Source organism: Fusarium verticillioides, chromosome 4 (genome assembly GCF_000149555.1).
Source record: "Fusarium verticillioides 7600 chromosome 4, whole genome shotgun sequence".
Taxonomy (NCBI): Eukaryota; Fungi; Ascomycota; class Sordariomycetes; order Hypocreales; family Nectriaceae; genus Fusarium; species Fusarium verticillioides.
This window is the reverse complement of record NC_031678.1, coordinates 20,409-39,221: the sequence shown is the minus strand read 5'-3', so window position 1 is coordinate 39,221 and position 18,813 is coordinate 20,409. Positions and strand designations below refer to the sequence as shown.

The 18,813-nt window shown below is 48.0% G+C and overlaps 8 protein-coding genes across 8 annotated transcripts; 4 read left to right on the top strand and 4 right to left on the bottom strand.

The window, feature by feature from the left end:
* Nucleotides 1-1,509: 1,509 nt before the first annotated feature.
* Nucleotides 1,510-2,721, bottom strand: FVEG_04313 (hypothetical protein; the record flags this gene model as incomplete). Its single annotated transcript, XM_018892103.1, has 4 exons — nucleotides 1,510-1,738; nucleotides 1,793-1,940; nucleotides 2,042-2,496; nucleotides 2,549-2,721. The coding sequence occupies 4 exons, from the start codon at nucleotides 2,719-2,721 to the stop codon at nucleotides 1,510-1,512; spliced, it is 1,005 nt and encodes a 334-aa protein (XP_018748728.1).
* A 675-nt stretch (nucleotides 2,722-3,396) lies between these two features.
* On the bottom strand, nucleotides 3,397-5,679 carry FVEG_04312 (hypothetical protein; the record flags this gene model as incomplete). The annotated part of the gene is made up of 3 exons (XM_018892102.1): nucleotides 3,397-4,420; nucleotides 4,477-5,379; nucleotides 5,429-5,679. The coding sequence occupies 3 exons, from the start codon at nucleotides 5,677-5,679 to the stop codon at nucleotides 3,397-3,399; spliced, it is 2,178 nt and encodes a 725-aa protein (XP_018748727.1).
* A 2,015-nt stretch (nucleotides 5,680-7,694) lies between these two features.
* FVEG_04311 (hypothetical protein) lies at nucleotides 7,695-8,282 on the top strand (the record flags this gene model as incomplete). The annotated part of the gene is made up of 1 exon (XM_018892101.1): nucleotides 7,695-8,282. One exon carries the CDS (start codon nucleotides 7,695-7,697, stop codon nucleotides 8,280-8,282), a length of 588 nt encoding a protein of 195 aa, XP_018748726.1.
* Nucleotides 8,283-8,304: 22 nt separating this feature from the next.
* FVEG_15446 (hypothetical protein) lies at nucleotides 8,305-9,013 on the top strand (the record flags this gene model as incomplete). Its single annotated transcript, XM_018904573.1, has 2 exons — nucleotides 8,305-8,592; nucleotides 8,675-9,013. The coding sequence occupies 2 exons, from the start codon at nucleotides 8,305-8,307 to the stop codon at nucleotides 9,011-9,013; spliced, it is 627 nt and encodes a 208-aa protein (XP_018748725.1).
* Nucleotides 9,014-9,139: 126 nt separating this feature from the next.
* FVEG_04310 (acid phosphatase) lies at nucleotides 9,140-10,667 on the bottom strand (the record flags this gene model as incomplete). Its single annotated transcript, XM_018892100.1, has 2 exons — nucleotides 9,140-10,503; nucleotides 10,550-10,667. The coding sequence occupies 2 exons, from the start codon at nucleotides 10,665-10,667 to the stop codon at nucleotides 9,140-9,142; spliced, it is 1,482 nt and encodes a 493-aa protein (XP_018748724.1).
* A 1,093-nt stretch (nucleotides 10,668-11,760) lies between these two features.
* FVEG_04309 (hypothetical protein) lies at nucleotides 11,761-14,169 on the top strand (the record flags this gene model as incomplete). The annotated part of the gene is made up of 6 exons (XM_018892099.1): nucleotides 11,761-11,924; nucleotides 11,970-12,468; nucleotides 12,518-12,598; nucleotides 12,649-13,265; nucleotides 13,318-13,494; nucleotides 13,551-14,169. The coding sequence occupies 6 exons, from the start codon at nucleotides 11,761-11,763 to the stop codon at nucleotides 14,167-14,169; spliced, it is 2,157 nt and encodes a 718-aa protein (XP_018748723.1).
* A 606-nt stretch (nucleotides 14,170-14,775) lies between these two features.
* On the top strand, nucleotides 14,776-16,758 carry FVEG_04308 (hypothetical protein; the record flags this gene model as incomplete). Its single annotated transcript, XM_018892098.1, has 7 exons — nucleotides 14,776-15,205; nucleotides 15,268-15,450; nucleotides 15,505-15,839; nucleotides 15,892-16,016; nucleotides 16,068-16,366; nucleotides 16,413-16,514; nucleotides 16,568-16,758. 7 exons carry the CDS (start codon nucleotides 14,776-14,778, stop codon nucleotides 16,756-16,758), a joined length of 1,665 nt encoding a protein of 554 aa, XP_018748722.1.
* Nucleotides 16,243-18,371, bottom strand: FVEG_04307 (hypothetical protein; the record flags this gene model as incomplete). The annotated part of the gene is made up of 3 exons (XM_018892097.1): nucleotides 16,243-17,260; nucleotides 17,316-17,366; nucleotides 17,425-18,371. 3 exons carry the CDS (start codon nucleotides 18,369-18,371, stop codon nucleotides 16,798-16,800), a joined length of 1,461 nt encoding a protein of 486 aa, XP_018748721.1. The 3' UTR covers nucleotides 16,243-16,797.
* Nucleotides 18,372-18,813: the final 442 nt, after the last annotated feature.

Below are 18,813 nucleotides of genomic sequence, written 5' to 3'. Positions count from 1 at the left end.
TCATTAAACCAGCTCGAGCGAGAAATGGAAAGGAGAGTATGGCATACGTGTGTATTCCTAGACCGGTGAGTACTTGATTATCCTATATCTACTCCTGAACTAAACAAATCGTGCCTACAACAGCCAGCTCGCCTGTACTTTCGGCCGGCCACCAATGGTTGTAGACTCATCAACTGTGCCCAAGCCTGAGATGATCAATGATGAATATCTATCGGAAACTCGCCAAGGCGTTCAACCAGCAAATGTCTATCCACAGATGGGTTGTTTCGTCTACTCCTGCGACTTGTTTGACATTCTATATCAGATCTTGGTTGAATTTTACGTCAAAAAAAAGTCCAACCCTCATAACCAGAGTACAGGTTCCTGGTTAGGAGAGGAGATACAAGTTATCATGGGCTACCATCGGGAGTTAAACGAGTTTCAAGAATCACTCCCGGCCTTTTTGGCTACCTCTGAAAGCTATATGGACTCGACCTGTACAGATGAATCTGGAGTTGCTCTGGGGTCTCGGATATTGCATTCCAGGTAACTTATGCCACTTGCCTCTTCTGTGCCAGACCAGGCTTTTTCTTGTCTGTTAGCTAACCTTGAACTGATCTCAGATTATTATACATACGCATATTCCTCCTCAGGCCAGTTGTACTCCTAGTAGCTCAGAGATCAAGTGAAACCAGGGCCGGAAATACGATAAAGAGTCGAGATAGTCTTGATCAGCACCTAGTCCTGAAAGCATCCGCTCTTTGTATTTCCACAGCCCAAGAGCTGGTAGCACATATGCATGACAATATGGGCACCTCTTACTGGACATCCATTTCCCACAAGATACATTGTAAGACGAGACTTGGCATGTGATGCTCTATTGAGTAGCTGATAACAGAGTAGATGCGTTTGCCTGCGTTGTGGTACTGGCTGCTGCACGTCTTTGCACTGTGATGAATGGAGATATCGGCAAGGCTTCAATCCAAGCTTCATGGTTGCAGTGTATGCGCGTATTTGATGAATACAAGCTACACTCTGCTGCGGCCTCTCACGTAATAAGAATATTGGGAGTATTAGAAACTCGGCTTCCAGGATTCGGACCTGGAATTAACAAATTTCCCCTCGAAACACAGATATACACTGGAGAGCGAGACGCTATCACAGAGCAAGGAGATAATTCTGTGGATGATGGCCAGCGGTTATTGGACTCCGGGGAGCTTGTGGGTGATCTTCCAGAGATCGACTTTGATTCTACATGGGCGCTCTTGGACGATCTGCTTCAGTGTGAACACTCTAGTTACAACGTTACCAATCACACTAGCCAGAGCAGCTTGAGCTCAGGTATGTTGGGAGGGTTTCTATAGGAGTTCCAGTTTATTACCATCTTTCCCCTCCTTCCAGAAAGTACCCTCCTCAACAGCCTCAAGGACTACCAAGACAACTTGACATCCCATTAAGATGTTATTAGCTCGAAACTATAAAACAGCCCAAATAACAAGGTCCTAGCATACCAACGACGACACAGATCATTCAACGGGTGAATCTAAAGCTGGGATGATCATCCCCAAGATTATTCAGTTCCTCGTCGGGTGCGTTGAGGCGATAATCTCCAGTTAATGTAACAACGGCTGCTGCGATGTAGATAGGGATGGACATCACTTGCGCCCGAAGAGATGTCCATCCTAGCTGTCTCAAGATGGTAGGGATGAAAAACGAGGTGCTGTATGTCGTGGTGACGATACCAAGATACATCAAAGCTCTAGGACAGAAAGTCAGAGTCAGCTTCAATAAAAACGCTCTCTTCTCTGCTTACCCAAGCCATATCTTTATATCTCCGAAAACACGTTGCGCAGTCTTCTTATCCCAATGGTTCATCGTAGCATCTGGGCTTTCTTCAGCTACTCGAGCCAGGAGTTGGCTTCTTTCCCTATCATTGAGAAACCTTGCAGTCTGTGGCCAGTCTGGAGTATAGAATTATGCGAACGCCGCAATTAGAACGGTTGCAGCTCCTGGAAAAGATTAATAGCTGCCAGGGCAGACCTAGATTCAAGACATTACTCACCTTCCAGTATGAAGATCCACCTCCAACCGCTGTAGCCGACGACACCGGACATGTGGGCGATTGCGTACGCCAAAAGGCCCGAGAAAGCACCAGCCAAGATAGATGCTGTGTAGAAGAGGTTTATCCTCCATTGCAGTTCGTGGCGCTTATAGAACATGGAGATCAGGTAGACACGACCAGGGACAAATCCTGCTTCAAATAGCCCAATTAGTACACGGCAAGCGATTAAGCCACCTAAGGACTTTGTAACGCCTTGTCCAATGGTAATGATGCCACAGGCTACAATGATAAGACTCAAAAATGCTGATGGCTTGGTCTTTTTGAGGATTATGTTGCATGGCACCTCGAACAGGATATAGGTGATGAAGAAAGTAAAGACGACAATGTTATAATCATTTCCAGACATGTTGAGATCAGTTTCAAGAACTTGGATTCGAGCATTTCCAATATTGATACTATGATATTGTGAGCTATTGCAAAATGCTAATCCCCCAAGCTTGGACATACCGGTCGACAAAAGCACAGAGCAAGAGCAGGCTAAGGATTGGGATAAGATGGAGGTCGATCTTTCGCAGCAGTTTCTTCTCCTGCAAATGATCGATCTCAGCTGTTCCAGACTCAGTGACTGCCTTTTCAAAGTGGCAGGTTTCGCCTTCAATGGTTTTGTTCGTTGCATCCATTTGGTCTCTGGCTATCAATGCCAAAACGGCCAAGATATGAATAGCGATTGGGGGAGAGCTCTGGAAATTGAAATAACGGGCAATGATAGAGTCAGGCCAGACAAGACCATGTATCCCAGTTTAGTGGTCTTTTCTGGACTATTTTGTACTCATCTGGGCCTTAAATGATAACTGTCGTGTCACGTTATTCCCGACTATGGAGTCCTTGCCTATTATTGATCTTATCTCCCCGTGTGGCGTTCTGGTTCCGAAAACCCCTGATTAATCATCCCGACGGAAGCTAAGCCTTTTGGGATGCAGCCGACCAGCCGCCTACTTCCTCAGCCTGTCAGTCGGAAAACGAGCACGAGGTACCATCCACGATTAGTGAAGGTGTCCAGCAAGTTACGGTCTCTTCCTACGCCAAAATGGACAATGAGGCGACAAGAATAGCAACGCAAGAATATGTCATATCAATGCCGTCATAGTTGAAGGCAGATGAGCACAGGGCAATACAATTGTGATCAAGGGCTTCGTGGTAATTGAAAGCATCAAATAGTTATCACAGAAATTCTGGTAGCAGATTAAATTATGACATAAGCATTAAGGATATATATATGAGAGTAACTAAGCTTTCCTTACTACGAAATAAGTTTACCAACTGTCAGAAGAATAATAAAAGAGACAATTTAATGCCTACAGAAGAGCAGGGACAATGGCAGCGAGAAGGGCAAACAAACTAGTAACCTGCTTGCCGGCGCCGCTAACAACCATGGGGACGTCACTTGGCTTGCCGCCAGGTGCGGGCTCACCGTGAGAGTCGCCGCTGCTGGGCTCATGGGAATCACCGGGTTTGGAGTTAGATTCGCCACCGTATGGTCCAGTGCAGTGATCTTCAATGCACTCGGGAGTATTGCCCTTTGAGCCATTGTCGTCTGAGCCCTTGTTGTCCGAGCCCTTGCTGTGGTCGTCGTAGCTGGAGCCACTGTCGGAGCCACCCTTAGAACCACTGTCGGGACCTCCATGGTGCTTGCCAGGCTGGTAGCTGCTACCGTGATCACTGCTGCCACTACCGTTATGACCCTTGTTGTTGCTGGGGTAAACAGCAGGGCACCTATGTCCCTCACAAGCAGGGATCTCCTCGGGTTTGCAGTTCTCAGGTGTACCCCAAGAATTCTCCCAAGGCTTGTATATAATCTCTCCACCGGAACATTCCTCACAGTCAGCCGGGATAAAGAAGTCCTTGTGGTTCCACCAATCGTGACACTCCTCAGACTTGTACACAGTCTTTCCAGAGCAGCTGCCTCCGAAGCAGAAGTAGGGAACATACTGGAAACCGCCCTGGCAGTCACAAACCTCAGGGATGTAGACCCACTGGCCGTTGCAGGCGCCGCAGTCAGCTTCAACAAAGATGTATACTACTCGCTCGGTAGCAGTGGTGGCGGGTCCAGCAACTGTAGTGGCAATGGTCGTGATAAAGGTTGACTGATCAGTGATGGTTCGAGTGACTTCATCAGTGACAATTTCAGTTTGACCACCAGCAGCGACATAAACAGTAAGGAGGCGGTCGGAAGGAATGGTCTGGCGACGGTGCATCCTGCGACGCTGAGCATCACCACCGCAGAACTGAGTAACATCGCCGGGGCACTCGATGTCGCAGGAATCCAGTTCAGTGCGGGCTGTTTCCTCGCCATCAATCTCGTCACCACAGTAGCAGTCACTAGCAATATCAGTCAGTAATTGAAGATAATCTCGGAAAGGTCATAAAAGACTTACGTATCATAGACACCAAAGTAGGCTCGACCTTGGCAGAGAGTAGAGCACTGATCCAGATCCATGGAGGTATCTGATTGAGCAAGTTCGAAAGTAGGGAAGCCATCAACAGATCCGACACAGCCAAAAAGGGCGAAAGCATCAATGGAGTCAGGGAAACCAGCGGGAGAGGTAGCAGTTGGAGCGGAAGTTTGATCCTCAGTGCCAGTTGCGGTTTCAGTGGGAAAGATGGTCTCTCCGTTTGAGTTTGTGGTGAAGCCGGCGGAGTTGGTGTTTGTCGGGAAAATAGTTTCACCGTTGGAGTTGGTAGTGAAACCAGCGGAGTTGGTTCCAGTGGGGAAGACAGTTTCACCGTTGGAGTTGGTAGTGAAGCCAGCCGAGTTCGTGCTAGGAGGGAAAACAGTCTCTCCGTTAGAATTGGTAGTGAAACCAGCGGAGTTAGTTCCAGTGGGGAAGACAGTCTCTCCGTTAGAATTGGTAGTAAATCCGTCAGAGTTAGTGTTAGAGACTCCTGGGGTTTCAGTACCGGTCGGGAGGGGCGCAATAGGTGTGGTCTCTGCATCATCGCCAGCTTGGTCGAAAGAAAGATGAGAAACAACAACCTCAACTGCATCGGAGCCGCAAGTCAGGAAGTATTGGAGATCAGGGCGACCTTCGGCGTTGAGCCTGACAGGGTTGCTCCTCTGTCCAAGCTCTGATCCGCCAGTGTCGGTCATCACTTGCTGGTAGATGTTTTGGCCGTCCAACTGAACCTCGAGGCTACATCCTTCGAAGACTTGACGCTTAAGACCTCTTGGGGGGGGCCTGACGAGGATACTGAAGACGACAAAGACACGGAGGCCTGCGAAGCTGGCTAGGAAGGGCACGAGTCTGAACGTAGCGACTCCATTTCGGATGAAGAGAGAGCTAGAGTGTGTCAGTGCCTCGTTCTGCGTAGTTCCTAATATATACTTACACTGCTGCAGAGCCATCAAGTGCAGTGGTGTAGCTAGCACCTGCACCAAGCTGGGCTGTTCCAAGAGAGATGGGCGCCGAGGATGGGGCAGTGCTACTAGTTGTAGAAGCACTGGTATCAATTGAACTGGGAACAGAGCCAGAAGTAGTTGTGGCAGGAATACTGGAGTTTGTGAATCTCTTGAAATTGTGGTTGAACTGCCCGAATGCGCTCGAGGCACATGCCGCGAGGAGGAACGAGGACAAACGCATGTTGAACGAGTGGCTGCCAAATAATGGCCTACGGTGAGAAATGAATGATAGACTGATGATATCAGATGGAGAATAGTAAGCGTGTTAAACATTTATATGCATCGGGCACTGCAGTGAGCTAAGGGGATAAGTCAGGTGGCTTGAGTTATGCCAAGATACCCAATTTCCCTTCATTTTTGGGTGAACGCCTCAGACATCTGCTAAGGTATTACATCCGAGTCCACTGTGATTTAATCAGTTTGATCTCTGGGCTACTGTAATAGCATAGAATGACAACCAAAAAGGGAATAGTAATTTAAGAAGAAAAGGCCGCCAAGCCATATAGAATAAGTGTGCTCAGTGTAGAAGCTGATGCAGGCGTAGTTTGCCTTACAGTATGATATCGAGATAAGAATATATCACTGCATTCCCAACGCGACACCTGCAACATCTCAAAGGGAGATAGCATATCTGTGTTCACTCCGACCCAATCAGCATCTTCTACTGGTCACATTTCTGGTTCGCCAAGTGTTGCGACAATTTGTCGACAAGTACGGCAGAGTGTCATCTTAGCACTTATCCCTTGGTGTCTGATTTCCAGCGCCACGGAAGCTCAGCAAAGGGAGGACTGACACATTGTAAGACAATAAAAATGCTAATCGCCGATGCATCAAGCTTTTGCGGGGCGGATACCCTAGATTAAGCTCAGCTAAGTCAAAAAGAATGCTAAGACTTTATCTGTCCCTGTTAATCAAGTGGGCAGGAGCGTGTATTATAACATTAAGTAAATTATATAAAATCTGTTTATATAAGTAAATATACAAATCCAGAGAGAGGCGCTAACTATAATTAAAGCATTTACAATCTAGAAATGAAAAACGACAAGATAGACATATGATCTGACCAGCTTGATGTCCTTGCCCCCTGATTGAGATTGCATAAGGAATGTGCCAAGGTCTTGGGACAAATGTCTCGGCATGAAATGATCTACCCTCCTTACGCCACTTTTATTAACCACTCTCGTGGCCATATTCCGAATTCCAACAGTAATTGTCGCTCAATAAATGGTTTGTTTCCTCACATATATTCTGGAATTGTTTTCTTCATTTATAACACACTAATGAATCTGGTTTTGTTACACTCGACTACTCATCGGTGACTCATGGTGATAATAGGCAAGATTATAATACATATCTCAAGCAATCAAGCCAGGGCTATCACTTAGTCTGTCTACCAGTATCATGCCATTTCCATCAGTGAGTTCAATCTCTATGTTTTCAATCTCTCGGAGGGAAGCAATCTGGTCTGGGACGCCTCTGTGGCTGCTGGTGGCCTCTTCTGTCCAGAGTCTTTGAGAAGCTTCTAATGAGTTTGGTGAATATACCTCGCCAGGTGCCTCATTTATGCAGGATTGAGGAAAGTCGAGGTTCTTTAATAAAATATTGCTGAAGATGAGATGCACCGCTTCTGGCTGCAGGCAGGTCGAATCAGTTTCGCTAGCCTGTAGCTGTACCTTCGGCTCATTCCCGGTGGCCATCAACGGTGTCCTCTGTTTGATGCTTCGTCAAGCAAGGGCTGAAGAAAAAAACAGTTTTTTCCCGCGTTAAGCTTTACTTATTTATCCTGTGGACTAGCGATAGTCCTTTACTGTATTGGTGATATTGGTTCTGCTGGTCCGTAGTATGGATCCAGCACTCTAGACTGATTGGAGGGTTGACAGATTGCAGAACTAACCTGCAGATCTCGAGTGTTTGTAATATACGCGTATTCGGGAGCCGTGGGGTTTGAGGCTCTAACATGGAACAGCCCACTACGGGCTGTCCCCTCATGAAAGATGAATATTGTGGGGCACGTGCAGAGCTTTGGTTCAGCCTTAAATCTTACAAAGATATTTAATTTCGTTAACAGTTAGTACTTATCTTTTATTTCTTTCAGTACGTAGACTTGAGAAGGTCAGCGGAAACTTCATATAGAACAGTTTGCAGGAGAATGAGATCAGGGTGTTGGTGCTGGAAGCAGAAAAGTATGACTTGATCATGAGAAGATACCCAGACAACTCACACGACTGGTCCAAGCCAATGCCGTTCTCTGACCGCCAATGGAAGGCCTTGATATCTTTCATCTCGCGGTCCTGGTTCCGCCGACTCTGGGTATGTCAAGAAATCCTACTGGCGGGCAAAGACACGATTATCCTGGTAGGAGACACCAGCATGCCTTGGCTGCACTTCAGGAGCGCTTTCGAGATAATTGCCTCAAAAAGAGACGCATTGGCTGGCACTGTCGACATCCATACCACGGTCGAGTTTTCCAATGCTCGCAGCTTTTCACTCCTTCGACAATTGAAGGACTTTTTCTCTCTCGTAGCCTACACACACGCCTGTGAGGTAACGGAGCCGAGGGATAGAGTCTTCGCCCTATTGGGTCTCGCAGAGGGTGGCTTCACTAGCGAAATTGTGGTTGATTATAGAAAGGACGTCAAGGACGTCCGTCGCGATGCTTTGGTTCGAGCGTCGACGTACCATCAGGATCTCAAGTTGATGTCGCTGTGCGACTCGGCGTCTGAACCGACATGGATCCCCGACTTGGAGCGGATACAGCTCCAGCGGCCCATAACTTACGGTTGAGCTGCCCTTTTTTCTGCCGAGAATGGACATGCGTTCACTAAAGGGAAACTGTTACTGCAAGGTATACGCTGCGACTACATCCCCCTATCTGGGCCCAGAACCAGAGACTTGGGATTTCCAAAAGGTTCAGCAGTTCTTCCTCATGTTACATGTAAGCGACTTCTTCATCCACCGATCTTTCATCAACAAGATGCTTGAGCAGTTGGCTGAGCAAATCAGCGCCCATAGTAAGACGCTTGGTGGCCAACTTGCACACTTGACTTACTACCTGCACAGTCGCTCTATATATCTGACCAAGATGGGTTACATCGTACTTGGGCCCCCGAGGCTGCCAGCCTGATGACCTAGTCGTTGTCTTTCTTGGCTGCCATCTGCCTATGGTGCTTCGGTAGATAGAGGATAACGAGTACAAACTCAAAGGGCCGTGTGTTCACCCATCACTCTTGGCCGGCGAAGCAATTCTCGGCGAGATGCCCAAGGGTTGGCGCCTAAGCTATCCCAAACGTGGTGAAAAGCCTGTCCTTGAGGATCCAGATGGAAAGCGATATCATATAGACCCACGACTGGATGATATCCCGATCCCAGAGGAATGGGAACTACGCTGGAGGGATAATGGTACCCCGTTCTGGTACATTGCTACAGAAGATCGATGGACTAACTTTGATCCAAGAGTCTCACTGGAAGGCCTTAGGAAGAGGGGGGTGAAAGCAATTGACTATGTACTGCGGTGAGAGCATAAATTTCAATTGCCCTGTCGTACATCTTGAAGTATCTGTCCCAGACCCTCAACAGCGGAGACCAGAGAAATCATGCTACTCAAGAAAGTGGTTGAATACAATAACATCACCGCTGTTTTTCTAGTTCTGCCTCACAAACTGTTTGTTGTGGGACTTGAAAAGCTTGGACTGATCCAAGAGTTTCCCTGTCGATGACTGGAAGAAGTCGACTTGTAGGTTTTGGGCATCCAGGAACCGAATAGTCGCGTAACTAAAGTCATCCGCATATGCAAATGCGTTTCCGGTAGCATTCTTCCCCACAGCGCTCAGTCCCTCGATGTTTCCTGTACCTCCAGACACAATGTACATAGGCGCCTTGGGGTCTTTCATTCCCGCAGCATCAACAGTCCCGTTGTAGATGGGGTAGAAGCGCTGTGAGTTATGTACGTGCCCAAAGACAGCCAAGTCGACGCCATACTTGTACAACAACCCTTCGAATGCCTTTTGGCAAGGCTTGCAACCTTCATCGCCAGTAGTGTACCAAGGGCGGTGACCTGCAACAACGACCCAAGGTGTCACTGTACGGTCAACTGATGCAAGATCGGCTTCCAAGAATTGGAGTTGCTGATTGGGACTACCAAAAGGTCCGCTATTCAGGTTTGCTGAGCCGCCTGGTGCGTCTGGTGCGTCGGGGAAATCGGTTTCGGTATCAATCATGACGACATGTGCCATACCGTATTCGAAGGAGAACCAGAATGGCGGGTTTGCCAGTTGCTTAGCCTTGTTTGCGCTCACTCTCGCAGCGTCACTGGAAGAGGTTGAAGGAAAGGCAAGAGGCATCACTTGGCCAAATCTGTACATGAAATCGGTGAAGTTCTTCTGACCTTCAGGACAGAGATTGTTGAGGATGGGGATCTCTTCACATGCTGCTTCATGGTTTCCTGGGCTGACCATGTAAGGCTTTCGGCCAGAGATGGGGGCCAACTGATTGTAGAATGTCTCGAGAATGGCTTGATAGGCCTCCTCGCCGTGAAGCAGATTCTTGGGTTTCAGGAACCAATCGTCAGCGTATGCGAGATCTCCAGGATGAATGATAAATTCGTAGTCATCAGCTGTTGTTGCAAGACGGCCGATGGTCGTGTGGTTCAAAGCAGGCTGAACGTTGGGGATAACATCTCGCTTCGTTTGATCCATCTTGATGGTAAAACCATCCTCTCCGTACACACCAAGGTCAATGATGGCGTTGATGGCGAATGGTGTCGTGTCTCCAGCTGCCCGAGGGCTGAGGAACTGGTCAACAACTGAACTTTTAGACACAATCTTGTAGTAGTATTTCGTTGCTGGCGACAGATTTTCAAGAGTCACGGCGTTAGCCCAGGTGCGAGAAGTCGGATATGTCAATGATATATCCGAGCATGCTTGCTTATCAAGCTTGTCTTTTGACAAGCCATAATGCACACAAGGTTTGGATTGCTTGGCATAGGTGTTCCAGCCAATGGTTACACCTAATAGAGTTGAGTTATGAAACTTATACTTTGAAGTTGTACTCACTGTTTGGTCCATCCAGCGACAGTCTTTGTTGTACCGGAGTTGAGAGATCGGACGGGATAGGCGGGAAGCTGACTTTGGCTAGAGCGCCTGCCGCAAAAAAGAATAGACCAGCAATCATGTCTTGAGTTGATGTCGCCTTGTTGTCAAATCAATCAGAAGTCTTCCACTCAAACCTGCCAATGCGAACGGAATCGCCATTGACGCAACCAGTTCCTTCATCTTGGAATTTATACTTATTCTCCTTGCCTGTATTTCAGATGGTTGTGCCGCATAGCCGACTGGATACCTTAGTTTCTGTAAGGACCCTGATTGAGAATGTGCTCCGAGGCCATATGCACGCAGTCTGTTGCGATTTGATCTTTGCTTGTGAATACCAATCAGCGCGTGGTTATTCAGCAGCATCTCATTGGTTGAGCACCTCGGTTTAGTCGGTCACCGAAAACGGCAGGCAAATGTCTATCATCATGCAACTCCACTGCTTGGGCCGAGGCGCCTGATACATCTATCGGCAAAAGTTCCAGCTGCCAATTCTGTCATTTGGTGTTGTTGTAAAGTCAAATATCTTAGGTCAGTCTGGCCTGCATATCTTCTGGGTTGAGAGAAGTGGATTTCCCCTTTATGGTCAGTCGCAGAAACAGCTGTAATTGGTTGAAGAACGAGCGAGTACATCGTACAGGGAAGCACGCTTGACGGCGCAGAATAGATAGCTAAATAAATTCTTCTTATCAATTCAAGGAAGCTTGTTATAATATAGTGCTAGTAGTATATAAAAGGGAATATTCTCATCGTATGTATGCTGTTTCGGTTAGGATCTTGTTCTCATTGCTGCTACTTTCATAAGCACATTGGACAGAATAAGTTGTCTAGCAAGAACATAAAACAAACTTCCCAGTGAAAAAGTCGTGGAGCTTGCGGCTAATCTAATCTTTCGGCTGATCTTCGGCTAATACCTCACCCTCCCAGAAGTAAGAAAATTCTGACTAATGTCATTTTCCTTCTAGGTCACGCGTACATGGTGGGACCCGTATTCTGGGAAAAACGCTGAGGCAGCGTTTCCTGAGTCAAGATGCATTAGTTGATTGTGGGGTATGGGGTAATGTGATCTGGGGAAACACAAGCTGATCAATCCCTGGCTGTAGTCTCAGCTTCTCACAACTCTTGACAACTGTAAACTCAGTTACCAGTTGTGGATCTGTTGAAGAAGATTCCCGATGCGCTTCATCAACCTCGGTATGCCAACACGTCGCGCCAAGCAAGCATGCCTCCATTGTAGGACCAGAAAGATTCGCTGCGACCTAGCCTTTGGAGGCTCACCCTGTCTGAACTGCCGTCTCGATGAGGTCCACTGTGAGGTAAGGGGCCGGAAGCCGAAGCGGTAAGTCATCCATTGACCGGCAGGGAATCAGTAACACCAGTGAAGCTTACCCATTCGATGCGATAGTAGAAGGCTCGACACCAAAAACGCGAGAGTCACGATCAAGAACAACCCCGGCTCCACGACTACTACTCCCGAAGACATCTGGATCCAGGATGGCATGTTTATAACTGACAACTCGTCACTGGGAGTCTACCAATTCTCATCATCAAATCCCTCGCCATGCCATCTCGATAACGCACAAACAGAGTCAACTGATGCTAGGTCCAAAGGCGAGTTGGGGCCGGCAGATAACCGTCTTGCTTTCGTCAACGACCCAGACCTAAGTAAACTTCCTCTAGATGATGTCACCTTCTTACGACAACAAGGATGCTTGAGCGTCCCGCCCAGACCTATACTGGACGAATTCATTCGAGAATACTTCTTACACGTCCACCCGATGCTCCCTTTAATGGATGAGTCTGTGTTTTGGGAACAGTACAAACAGAAAACGAATAAGGTGTCGTTGTTCTTAATCCAGGCAATGCTCTTTGCTTCCTGCAGCGTGGGTGAACTCGATTGCACTTTAGTGGTGTCAGCTGACATTGCTTTAGTTCGTGTCTGAATCTGTAACGAAAGAACTGGGGTTTGAAAGTCCTCGCCTTGCCGCCGCTAGGTTTTATCAACGAGCCAAGGTACTTTTGCTCTGTCCCAATAAGTGCGGATAATAGCTGACTTGAGCAAGCTTCTTTATGTCTTTGACATCGAACTCTCTACCGTCGACCTAGCACGGGGCGCTTTGCTGCTCACCTTTTTACCTGTCTCGTTGGGCAGCGATCACCCAACGCCCAACTCAGTATGGTTGACCAGAGCGATCAAACACGCTGAAAGCCTTGGTGCCAGCCATGCGGGACATGGCAATGGAGCTGACACAGGCGCACTGAAGCGGCTCTGGTGGTGCTGTATCCTCCGTGACCGCAGTATCTCTCTTGGCCAAAGGCGATGCGTACAGATCTCTGGGCAATACCCGCTACCAGCGGAAGATGACTTTAGCTCCGAGTTCAATGGGTCTTTGGTCTATACGCCACACACAAAAGCCCAGCTATTCAGGGTATTCTGTCGGCTGGTCGCATTAAGCTACACAATAGGAGATTTACTTCAGCTTATGGCTCGGCATCGCAATGCCTCACATCACCTGGAGACTGTATGTGCTGATGACCACGTAATTCTATCTACATGCCGAGAGGATCTTTCTACTTGGTTCAGTGCCACTGGAGAAGAATTCCTCGAACTGTGTCACGGAAGTCAGCAACGGCATCCGTCTGTTATTGTCTACACAAACTTTGTATACATACAATACTAGTGAGTCAACTTGGAAATTCAATTAAAGCCATCGAAACTGAGAAGAGTCAAGTACAGCTAAATTGCTACTCCATCACCAGAAGCTCATCGCTGATGTTGGCTTGTGTGATTTGAATGAATTTCTCCCCTCTGCCCTCATCGACGAGGTTCGTTCTTCCACCTTTCGTTTCATCGACCATCTGTCAGAGCCTGTCCGACTTGGTCTTGCGCGATTTCTACCCATTAGTGTGTGAGTAAAAACCCTTAGGTGAAGATGGAACAGGTAATAATGATTCATCGTACTAGGGCTGTCTTTGCCGCTGTCCCAATGGCGATGCATGTATTTGAAGCCAGGCTCGGTGGCCAGACCACTGCGAACCAGAGTCGGCTTCGAATATTAATTGAAATGTTGGAGGCACATCAACCAAGATTTGAGGGAATTGAACCCCTGACCCTTCTTGTTCGCCAAACTGTCACCTCAGTCGAGAGTGGTCTGACGAGTCAGCGGAACGGCTGCCTACGAAGCTGGACAGACGTTATAGCCTACCAGCCATACCAATATCTGAACTGTACGTCAGTGATGGAACGAGCTCTGTGTTCTTCACAAGAACTGAAAGGAGGTTCTATGCCGAGCAGTAGCTGGTCTGCTATGATGGAATACTGTCGCCGCCCCACTGGGCTCGGGATCCCACCCAGTGTTTCCGACGCCATTGAAGGTCTTGAAAGTATTCACTCTCTCGGCTCTCTTGACTTGATAATGGAGATGGACGGAACAAATGCCTCGCTGTCTGATCAGGAGTTGTTCGACTTATATAGTCTGGACTGGGACCCGTTCTCTAGCATGGACATCGAAGACGCAGAGCCGGACATCAGTGAAGCCAGAGTGAGCCTCTTAGATGAGATATTGAATGACCTGCAGCAGTAGCACTGGACAGTCGGCATATCAGGTAAGGTATCCATGGAATACAGAATGTGGGGACTGGGAAGAAGCGAATATCAGCGGCTGGCGCATAAATCTGTAAAATAGCAGAGGCAGTTGTGATAACCTGATAATAGGTCAGCATTTCCCACCGAGAGAATGTGATTGATGTCAGGTCTATGAAATTATCTTCTAAATATATATAACTTTTACCATAAACCTCAAATATGGCATCATATTATCACCCAGCCCAGGTACACAATCCAATGACTCTATATCATCCGATTTCCGGAGAACCCTTACTCCTCAAAACCATCCCAGTGTATACTCTCGGCCAGCCGGCTTACTCAGGGCCAACTGACTCAGGATCACCCAACGTCTGGGGTAGGGTTAGGAAGTCTTATGTGTCTTGCATAGTACACTTGCATAAGTGAGCAATTGCCTTTGTAGATCGTGCGGGGTAATGATCTTGTCCCTGAGTCAAGATATTAGATGTCAGCGTACTGCTTATAGTTAAATAGTCATAGTATAGAGACACCCTATATCATTTAACTCGGCGAGTGATATCGATAGCACTCACTCTCCTTGGACTACCAATCACCAATCTTCATCATGATTACCCTTTCCAATATTCAACTTGAAAGTCTTTCTGCGCTTTGTTGTGTGGCTTTATGTGGCGTCGCTACTCACCTGGCTATTTTTCGGATTGGCGAGTGGGATGTTGCCGTTCATCGTATCATTGCTTCGTTCAGTCTTATCTATGCATCGATCTTTGGCCTTTTGGCTTATTATGGCGACTTTGAACGCCAGAGCCTTCTCAATGCCTGGTATATTGCTTCTGAGCTTCTGGCAGCCTTCATAGCCGGGCTATATGGCAGCATGGTGCTTTACCGATTCTTTTTTCACCCCTTGCGCCAATTCCCTGGTCCAACCTTTGCTCCTCTGTCTGCTTTGTGCGCGATATCAATGTCCATGAAAAAGTTTCATATGTTTTTGGAAGTGCAGAAACTACACAAGACCTACGGCGATTTCATCAGACTTGGTACTGACTTGTTTCCTTACCTCTCTGCCCCATATCGGCCTAACACTAACCACGACACAAAGGTCCATCTGAGATTTCGGTTGCATCACCGAGCGCCGTGGCCACAATCTACCAAAATTCATCTCCTTGTAAAAAGGGTCCTTGGTATAATGTTTTTGTGCCTACCATATCTCTGCATGCAACAAGGGATAGGCAGGAGCATACACTCCGAAGAAAAGTATGGGACAGAGGTCTCAGCGCTAAAGGTACAGAAAAACCGTCTTTTGGCTTCTGCAAGGCAAGACTAATTATTCCCAAAGCCATGCGAGATTATGAGCCAAGAATTGAGAAATACACAGGTTTGTTGATGAATCAACTGCAACAGAGGTGCGGTAGGCCGGTCGATATCACGGACTGGTGCGGCTTTTATGGTTTCGACGTTATGGGCGACCTCGCATTTGGCAAGAGCTTCAATATGCTGAATGATGGTGTCAAGCATTACTACATGGAGCTGACACAGATGTCTACTCTATGGGGCAGCCCGATTGGTCGCGCCTCTTGGCTGTATCTGCTTGTAAAGGATATACCTATCCTGAATCGCCAGATCGTACAGTTCCTAAAATGGCTACGAAAACATGTAGATCAGAGGACCAAGGTAGGGCTACTGCCAATTCGTATCTCTCCTGTCTCTTCTAACCTGAGGGCAGAATGAGCCGCACCTCCCAGATTTGTTCTCTTGGCTCCTTGGTGCCTACAAAGAACAATCAGTCCATACGAAGCAAGACGATCTCAACCTCTTAGGTGATGCCCACCTAATCGTGGTTGCAGGAAGGTATGACTTCAACCAAGGCTATGATAATACCTGACTGATTTACTTGCATAGCGACACTACTTCCACGACCATGACATGTGCCCTGTTTGAGCTGGCCCGCCATCCCCAGGTCTATCAGAAGTTACAGAACGAAGTTGACGAGTTCATGAAGCAAGGGGATTCGCCTCATAGTCACAGTGCTCTTGCCAAACTCAAATACCTTCAAGCTATCATCGATGAGACTATGCGGCTGTACCCAGCTATTCCATCAGGCCTGCAGAGAATCACACCCCCGCAGGGTCTGCAAATCGACGGAACATTTATTCCAGGAAACACGATTATTCAGACACCTACATATACACTGAACCGGGGTAAGCCGTGCCCCAAAATGCCTAACGACACAGCTGACCAGACTAGACGAACGATGCTTTGTGCGCCCCAACGACTTCATTCCCGAGCGGTGGACAACACAACCCGATCTTGTCCGGGATGCTTCAGCATTTGCCCCTTTCTCAATTGGTAAGTCCGACAGCAATCTAACCGGATGATCGATTGCCTAACGTTATTCCAAGGCCGTTACTCCTGTGCTGGGAAGCAGCTTGGGCTTCTTGAGGTTCGGCATGTTCTAGCTCAAATTGCTTCCAAGTTTAATATCCGCCTTGCACCCAACCAAACAGTTGAGGCGTTCCAAGAAGGGCTAGCAGATGGGTTCACACTTCTCTGCCCCAAGTTGGAAATGGTTTTTGAAGCACGGGTCAGTTGATTTGGAGGATGAGTCGAACACCATCTTGTAATTATGAGTTCAGATGTTATCCAAATCCCAGTTATACTCCCCCACAGTAGAATCGTAGCTCCATCCTTGATCATCCTCGCCACCTTGTGAAGGGTCAGAGATCGTGCCCTCCGTGAACCTGCTGTGGTGATGTGATGGAGTTCGGATTCGAGAAAGGTAACCCAATGAGTTGGTCTGTAGGGGCCAAGGATGAACTGTGACAGGCAAACTGGTTTGCGGAGACTTGGGCACGTCATGTATGAGTGCAGGAAAATGATGAAAGAAATCGGAATGCATGGTCCAGCAACCGAGATTGGAGATCGTATCCCTGAACAAGGATGTAAGGCCATACCTGCCCAGCCCTACGTTGAGGGAATACACATCGCGGAACTCGTATGGCCAAGTGATACGAAGATGCTCTTTAAACATATGCCAGAACAAGTTACTACAGTATCGATGCGGGTATCGCGAGAATTGCTGCCGAAAAGACGGCCTGGGGATACATAAGCTCTCGAAGTTGGGTTTGACGAAGGGTAATTCAATCTTACCAGGCAAAGTAGTCAACAGCTGGATGGCCAGAGATATCCTGTGATGACGTACTTGAGTCGGCCTGTTAGTCAAGAAGTAATTTAAGCTGAAAGAAACACAAAGACTCACGATTTCATATACCATCGTGGTATAATGGTACTGATATTGGCCGATGTTGGGTCAGCGTAGGCGCGCATGTAGCGGTGAACCATGTGAATCACGGCAAGACGCTCAACCTGGCCACAAGCAGAAAAGCAGATTTCGTCGAGGTGCCGAATTCTCCTCCAAAGTGGTGTCATCCTCCCCGATTTCTCCAGATGGTCCCAGCCATAAAGCACAACGCGCACTGGGACATCTTCGCTAGCTTCGTACTCTAAATTAAGCATCGAGGTTGATAGGTGTCCAGGGGGTCCTTCTAAGACCTGATTGCCCGCCTGCCATATATTACGGCTGACTACCGATCCGTCCGAAAGGCGCCTTGTCTCCGAAGAAGTGCAATCGCAGGACGATGACACTGCCGAAGTCTTCTCATCGGCGGCGTGGCTATGCGATGCACTGTACGTTGCAGAGCCAAGATTCATACAGGCCTGACCGCCTTCTAATGCCATATCACCCGGGAGGATCCCGGTGAACTCGGGCGAAAACAGATTCAGCTCATTGCCGGCCGGAGGTGTCTCCAGCAAGTCCGGTAGCAATGCCGGAGATTCCCTGGAGACGGAACCCGACACGCTTGGTTGCTTTTCTTGAGGTTTTTCTTGGGATGCAGTGCTACTCTCCCACTTTTTAGCTTCGGAGAGATGCCTAGTAAAGGACAGAGACGTAGAATCGAGAAAGCGAACCAGGGAGTCACGCTGCTTCGTCACCTCGGACAGCTGAGCCATCAAGGACAAGGTTTTATCGTGATCATCTCCGCTACTCAGCTTCTGTACAAGGTCCTCGAGATATGCAATGCGACTCTTGGTCCTCTCGCGCGAGACGCGCTGGGCCTTGCGGTCAGACTCCCTCTTCTTGAGCCTTTGGGAGTCGACAGTGGGCGACCGAGCCTGTCTACAGGTGGCAGGGGTGTTTGCGGGCATGGCGGAATTTGAAATGGTTTAGGTTCCACTGGCTAGGGAGTCCAGGGAAACCGGCCCATCTTATGCCTCGGGTCTGTGTCTGGGGTTATGAGGGGCTGGCTCGCCGGCATTTCTTGATTGGGTTTAGTCGTCAAATAATAGAGTTTCATATTAAACGTTGAATATTTATCTAATACAGAATCGTTGTTGGAACTCCTTTTAGTACGCCCTATTGATGGTCAGTGCTCTCTGATTGAAGAGAAAGTGATTCAATCAGAAGCAGTCACGTCAGAAATGCGAGGTTGTCGGCTCTGTCGCGTTGAGGGAGCGATACCCATGGGATCTGGTAGTCCCCACAGCGGCTGGTACCCAGGGTGTCTACTGGTCCTGGCCTAAATTAGAAAGGGATACGGCTCGTGAATGAGCATACTAACTAAATGTAGTATGCACTGAGCTGTCCAAT